Below are 7,048 nucleotides of genomic sequence, written 5' to 3' on the forward strand. Positions count from 1 at the left end.
CCGGTCGCTGAGGGCGGGCACGAGGAGTGACAGCGACTCCTTTCGGGGATGCAGAGGGGGTGTACCCTGTCCCTGTCTCCCCCTGTTCCTGCCACCCCACCCCCACCCCCAGCTTCCAGGGTGCAGGGGCCGGTGACAGGAGACCTGGTGCCGGGCCGCATAGCATCGGCCCCCTTTGCTCATGCCTAGCCTTCCTCTGGCCCCACAGTCCCCCAGGTCTGCAGACGCTGTCATTAGCACACGCAGCTGCCTTGGAGGGAAAGGGTGAGGGAGGACGGCTGTTTCGGGGCATCGCTCAGTTACTTGTTCCTCCAGGGTTTTCTGTGTGCACGGCGGCTTTCATAGTAGTTCTCCTCCCCTTTTCTTACTCTTCTCCCTTTATTTAAAAAGAAATTTTTTTTTTAATGTTTGTTTATTTTTGAGACGGAGACAGAGCATGAGTGGGGGAGGGTCAGAGAGAGAGGGAGACACAGAATCTGAAACCGGCTCCGAGCTCTGAGCTGTCAGCACAGAGCCCGACGCGGGGCTCGAACCCACGAACCGTGAGATCATGCCCTGAGCCGAAGTCGGACACTTAACCCACCGAGCCACCCAGGCGCCCCACTCTCCTCCCTTTAATGTGTGGCTTAGTCCTCCTGGCCTGGACGCCAGGCTGGGTCTCTTCGCCCCCCCCCCTGCCCGCGCACCCTTGGCTTTGCTCTTGGGAGAAGGGAGAGTCCGGAGGTTGGGGTTCGTGGCCCGGCCCGGCGCGCGGTCACGGGGGGCGCGCGCGGGGACGTCAGGGCGGCCTTGCGTGTGTGTCCCCGCAGCGAGCGGGAGCAGCGTGAGCGGGAGCAGCGCCTGGAGGCCTTCCACGAGCGGAAGGAGAAGGCGCGCCTGCAGCGGGAGCGCCTGCAGCTCGAGTGCCAGCGGCAGCGCCTGGAGCGCGAGCGCATGGAGCGGGAGCGGCTGGAGCGCGAGCGCATGCGCGTGGAGCGCGAGCGCCGCAAGGAGCAGGAGCGCATCCACCGGGAGCGGGAGGAGCTGCGGCGCCAGCAGGAGCAGCTGCGCTACGAGCAGGAGCGGCGGCCGGTGCTGCGGAGGCCCTACGACGACGGCCGGTGAGGACCCGGCCTCGGCTGCCCCCCCTGCCCTGGAAAGTCGGGGCCCCTCTCCCACCGGATCCGGTGCCTCCGGACGCCGTCGCGGGGCTCTGCGGTGTTTGCCTGAGTTACTCGCAAAGTCTTGACGGTGGCCGCTTGCTGAAGGGGTCGCCGTGCTGTGGCTTAGCAAGGCCTCCCGTTGCATCCACGCTGTGGTTCCCGGTGGGGCGGTGGCTAGGCCCGCGCTCGCCGCGGCCGCCGGTCGGCCAGGGATGGGGAGAGGCACCGGGCTGCACTCGGAAGAAGAAATTGCCTTCCCGTTCACAAAGTAGGTTTATTGGTCTCCAGCTCCTCTGAGCTTCTTAATTGACGGTCACCCGTCACCCCACCACCCATGAGCCTAGTTTTCTGGTAAAAAATCAGGAGGAAGATCATTGGATGCCATCCTGAGCCGTATGCAGTTCACTATCACCCGATCTAATTCCCTTTGCTTTTGCAAAAAAAAAAAACCTCAGAGGGAGGTCCAGGTTACCATAGAAGACAGGAAGGTGAAAATGTGGCAACTCAGAATGCCATTCCGGAAGAATCAAATATTTCATTTCACTTGCATCTGAGCTCATGCGGGGATCAAGGTATTAACAGCCTTGTGATACAATTAGCTCCCAGCAGCCCTCCTTTCAGGACTGTCAGATGAGAATGCTGGCATGCCTCTTGGCAGTTTGGGGGATTTTAATTTATCAAATCAAAGCGGTAATGATTGAATGTTTAGAGATTAGCCCTGCAGGACATTTTAAATGATACCGGGTCTGGAGAGAGCTCCTCTCCCCACCTCCACCCCCGTCCCTGTTTCCCTCGTTCTCGCTCGTAAATGCAATTCATATCCTTTTAAAAACAAAAAATAGGCGAGATGATGCTTATTGGCCGGAAGGAAAGCGTGTGGCCATGGAGGACAGGTACCGCCCAGACTTCCCTCGGCCCGATCACCGCTTCCACGACTTTGACCATCGAGACCGGGCCCAGTACCAGGACCACGTGGCTGACAGGTCAGCACCCACCGTCTCCCGAAGCCACGGACACAGCCAACTGAGCGCGGTGCAGGGATAGGTCTCTGTTCATTCTCTGATGTCTCATTTACTTGTGAGGCTCCTGCTGGCTGGCTGACCGACCGACCGGCTGCGCGTGGGATTTAGAAGCACGGGCCTTGAGCAGGATGTTGGACTCGGGGCTCACGTAGGGTGTCCTCAGCTTGTATGGCGGGAAGGCCCTCCACTCCTTTCACTCGTTGTCCCCTTCATGGATCGGGGGTTTGGGGCGATTCCTATGTCTCAGCGCCCCACGGCCCACTCTCTGGGCCTCACGGCTCCCCGGGGCTCTCGCCCAGCCTCTGCTCCTCCGCCTTGTCCCTCCTTGTTTTTATGGTGAGGATGCCGTTCACAGAAGTTTTCAGAAAGGCACCTGAGTCTGTGCAGGCAGGGCAGGCTGGCGTCCACATCCATGGGGTTCCCTGACTGACACGGGCTCCTGCGTTGGCACACTGTGTAAGAACTGACTGGACAACGTGGGAGAGTTTTTACTAGGCTGGCTGTGTCTGAGAAGATTTTTTTTATTTTTTTAGCTGGTTCCTTGGTCAGTGTCTTCTTAAATGAGAAATATACATATATAGTTTATTAGAAAGGCAGCCCTCGATTTTCTAGTTCAAGAATTCTCTCTCTGGGGTTCTCATCATGGTCCCCTGGGCCGCATATCCCTGAACCAATTCTCCATTCGTTAGCTCTTCCGTAAGGGAAGGGAGAGCAGGGGGGAGATGGGCTGAGAAGCCACTCATTTAATGAATCATGCCTGGAGTGGTTTGAGAATCCTGTGAATCATGTGTACTGACTGGGTCAAACCAGAGGTTAGGGATCCTCTAAAGGCTTCTTGTTAGACCCTAGATTTTGTCACCAGTCCAGATATGTTAGTCTTTGGCTTCGTGGTGGGCCTCTGTTTCTGAGATCCCTCCAAGGGACTTTAGTTCAGTAAAATTTTTACTCCCACCTTCTTGGGATCCAGCTTCACTCCTACTCCCTGGAAGAAGGCTTTAGATGTAAGCCAGCTTTTTTTCACAGGCCAGCATATTACAGTTCTTACTTGGTGAAATAGAATAAGTACCCCAGTTGTGGAAAACTCTTGTGTGTGGCCTGCCGAAATGTTGTCTAGTGTCATCAGCAGCTGTTGGAATGAGATGTTTCCCTTTTGCAGGAGGGAAGGTTCAAGGACAGTGATGGGAGAGCGAGATGGGCAAGTAAGTAAAACCCGACCCCAAGCCTGGGGGCACCCTGCTTCTGTGTTGGGGTGGGCGAGGGTGAGTGAAGTGTGCATAATTGTTTTCCGATTACGGAGTTGTACGTGTGTTTCCAATACATAGGGTTTGTTTTTGTTCAGTTGGCTCTAGTAGATTGCAAGCATCTCTGGGTTGTCCACTTGCTTAGAGTGCCTTCGAGTCTCAGTATTGTGAGCCGCCCCACAATATCCCAAACGGGGGAGGCGTTTTGCCTGTGTTGGGGCGGGGGAGGGTTCCTGTGTCTCTGGCAATCTGCAGGTGCCCTGTGAGGGATGCTCAGAGAAAAGGGGAGCTCTCCAAGAGAGAGGTAGGAGATGGGCATCAGAATCACGCCTGTTTAAAATACCGGGGTGTTTTTTGAGGGAACATCATGCGATTATGTCTCGCTACAAAGACGTGCTGGGTTTTTGAGCACAGGATTGGTTGGCGGTTGGCCAGGGGCACGGAGTGGCTCCCCTCCTCAGCACCTGCCTCCAGTGTCACATAGACAGGCCTCTGCTGCCTCCATAGAATGGTGCCCACAGGGGTCTGAGGGCACTGCCTGTCCCGGGGTGCGGGAGGGGCCCTCCTGGCATCAGCAAGAAGGAAGTGCCCTGATTCTTCTGGGGAGGACTAAGTGACCCTCTCAGAGGACCCTTCAGCAGAGCCATCAAGTGCCGTCAAGTGCAGGGCTCTCCGAGCTCACAGGGCCAGAGAGGCCTCTGCTGGCACTTCATGTGGTGCCAGAGATGGAGCTCTAGGGGTGCCCAAGAGTTCTCGAGCAAGGAGGAGATCAGGAAGCAGAGGGCCCACCAGGAGCTTCTGTGGCCTCGTCAGGGTTGGGAGCAGAGCATCCGGTGAGGTGTGCGGTTTGGAAGGGGCCTGGACAGGTCCCCTTGGGGCCACACCCCGGCCGGCTGCAGCGGGATCTGCAGGTTCACAGGCCCGTCCAAGAACGGCATGGTTAGGGTGCCCTGTCCCTCTTGTGCCTTCCAGCACTACTCAGATGAACGCCACGGCCACGGAGGACCACCAGAGCGCCATAGCCGAGACTCCCGAGACGGCTGGGGGGGCTACGGCTCCGACAAGAGGATGAGTGAGGGCCGGGGGCCGCCGCCCCCACCCAGGTAAGCAGCGGGCAGCTCTGGGGGTCCCTGTCTGCTGAGGGACACCGCCCTGGATCCTTTCGTAGACTTGCCCCAGGACATCCCCGCCGCTGTCCCCCGGGGGCCTGTAGGTGTTTTTAAGGCAGGTCTTTGCATGTCAGAAGGTTCTGCCTCATCTCGAGGTGGGTTTTCAGGGGTTGAGCGAAGGGTGCACCACTCCGGTAGAGGAGCGATGAAGTCTTCTTCCCCAGGTGACCCGTTGAGCTCTCGGTCCTTGAATGCCATTTTGTCCGTTTTGCCTTAAATATCCGTGGGAAATGTAACCGGGGAGCTCCTCTGCAGACAAGAGGGGACACTGAGCACCGTCACTGTAGGGCTGGGTGGCTGTCACCCCATGCGGGGCAGTCTCGCCTTCACCCTCGAGGACAGATGTTGGGGGCTCTGATGGGCTTCTCGCCCGCGGCTCTGCGCACTGGCCGGCCTGGCAGCTGGTACTCTGACCATTCCAGACTCAGCCTGAGTCTGGGAAGCTTTCCTGGACACGCCTGGTGGCTGCTGGTGGCCGCACATTGGACTTGTGTTTGGGTTTGAATCACCTGGACTTTCTGTCTGAAACTTTTTTTTTTTTTTTTTAACAGCTCTTTTGAGCTTTATTCACGTGCCATATATAGTTCATCCATCTGAAGTATGCGATTTGATGTTTTTTAATGTGTTCGAGAGTTGTACACTCATCACCACAGTCCACCCCCAAGGGAAGCTCCATTAGCAGTCACTCCCGGTCCCTCCCCACCCCGCAGCCCCTGCACCCCTGCACCCCTGATCCACCATCTGTCTCTGGGTTGGCCTGTTGTGGGCGTTTCACGCAAGTGAAGTCACGTGTCACGGCCTTTTGTGTCCTGCTTCTTTCAGCATAGTGTTTTCAAGGTCCGGTCACACGGTCACCTGGGTCAGAGCCGTATTCCTTCTTGGGGTTCAGTAACAGGCCACATGTGGAGAGACCACGTTTTGCGTCTCCCGCTCATGAGCTGCTGGCCATTGGGGTGGTTTCACCTTGGGGCTGTCAGAGGATCCTGCTGCTAAGCATATCCGTGCGCGGGTCTTCCCGTGAATGTGTTTCCCGTTCCCCTGGGGTAGATGACCAGGGGTGGACTCGCTGGGTCCCGGGGTCAGCCTGCCGCACTGTTGTCCGTTCTCACCAGCCACGTGTGAGGATCGCTGTCTCCACGTCCTCCGAAGCGCCCAGCGTCTGTCCCTTTGCCACCGGCCAACCCAGCGGGTCGCGTGGAGGTCTCACGTCCCATGCACGTGGCTGCACCGAGCTGCTCCGGGTGCTTACTGGCCACGTGGGTCTCCGTGGGGGCGTGTCCGTCCTCACGCTTCGCCGTTGTCCCTCAGAAACGCGTGACATCGGGCGGGATCGGCCATGCTACGGCCTCCCCTTGCAGGCACGTGGGACACTCTCCGGTCGGCTTTTTGTTTTGACACAGGGCTGGACGTGACTGGGCGGAGCATCAGGAGCGCGTGTGGCCGGGTTCGGTGGACGCAGGCACGGCGGGCCGGGAGCACGCGCGGTGGCAAGGTACAGGCTGACCTGTGCCCAGGAGTAGAAGGAGGGTTCCCAGGACGCTCCCTGGGGACTGGTCCCTCCAGCGGTTGCAGAGGCTTCCAGGCACTTCTAAGAAGGGAGTGTGTGCAAAGTCTTTCTTTTCTTCCAGGTGGTGAGAGGGGCCTCTCTGGGCCCTCGGGGCCAGGACACATGGCAAATCGGGGCGGGATGTCGGGGTAAGAAGTTTTGCGCTCAGATAAAATTGATTTGTTCCCACTCCTCATTTCCTCTCCCTTCTTGGCACGTTTGGTCAGTTTGCCGGGTTGAATGCTTTGAAAACAAACCCGAAAAGCAGCTCTTGGCTGGCAGCTTGTGCAAGTCGCACCGGACACTTGCCCGGAGCTCAGTCTGTGGTTCTGATTTCCCTCACCTGGAAGAGCCAGCGGGCCGTAAAGGCTGCACAGCCATGCGCTGCGCCACAGAACGGTGCGAGCGGCAAGCACTTCAAGGGGACAAACGTGTGCCTTTGTTCCTAGGCGAGGCGGCTTTGCACAAGGCGGGCATTCCCAGGGTCACATGGTGCCCGGTGGCGGACTGGAAGGTGGACTGGCCGGCCAGGACCGGGGCAGCAGAGTTCCGCACCCCCACCCCCACCCCCACCCGTATCCCCACTTCACCCGCCGCTACTAAACCCCACTCCGAGTTTCCAGGTAGGCAGATGCACTGTTGAATCTCAGCCAGAGTTACCTTGAACTTGTGGAATCTTTTAAGAAACAAAAAGCAAATCCTGCCACCATGTTGTAGCTCAATACAATGTGAATTCACTTTTTTTTTTTTTTAATAAACGTGATCTCTGCCATTTTTAAGACAAGATTTCTGTTAATAAGGCATTCCATTTTCCATTAATAAAAGTTTATGGTTCGCACTGGTGTGTGTCGCACTGATTGCAGGACAGAGAACACTTCCGACCTCAGCGGCACCGATGTGTGTGTAGAGTCTCCCGTACCCAGTTCTG

The 7,048-nt window shown here is 57.5% G+C and overlaps 1 protein-coding gene across 2 annotated transcripts in view; it reads left to right on the forward strand.

Moving 5' to 3' along the window:
- The window catches only part of SAFB2 (scaffold attachment factor B2), a 33,580-nt gene extending 26,622 nt beyond the window's left edge, over window positions 1-6,958 (forward strand). For both annotated transcript variants that reach the window (XM_058728330.1, XM_058728331.1), the window contains exons 15-21: window positions 810-1,100; window positions 1,985-2,125; window positions 3,321-3,363; window positions 4,378-4,508; window positions 5,975-6,066; window positions 6,203-6,269; window positions 6,570-6,958. In XM_058728330.1, the coding sequence (XP_058584313.1) occupies window positions 810-1,100; window positions 1,985-2,125; window positions 3,321-3,363; window positions 4,378-4,508; window positions 5,975-6,066; window positions 6,203-6,269; window positions 6,570-6,723 (919 nt within the window). In that variant the 3' untranslated portion in view covers window positions 6,724-6,958. The remainder of the gene's footprint in view (window positions 1-809; window positions 1,101-1,984; window positions 2,126-3,320; window positions 3,364-4,377; window positions 4,509-5,974; window positions 6,067-6,202; window positions 6,270-6,569) is intronic.
- The last annotated feature ends 90 nt before the right edge of the window (window positions 6,959-7,048 follow it).

Source organism: Neofelis nebulosa, chromosome 4 (genome assembly GCF_028018385.1).
Source record: "Neofelis nebulosa isolate mNeoNeb1 chromosome 4, mNeoNeb1.pri, whole genome shotgun sequence".
Classification (NCBI taxonomy): domain Eukaryota; kingdom Metazoa; phylum Chordata; class Mammalia; order Carnivora; family Felidae; genus Neofelis; species Neofelis nebulosa.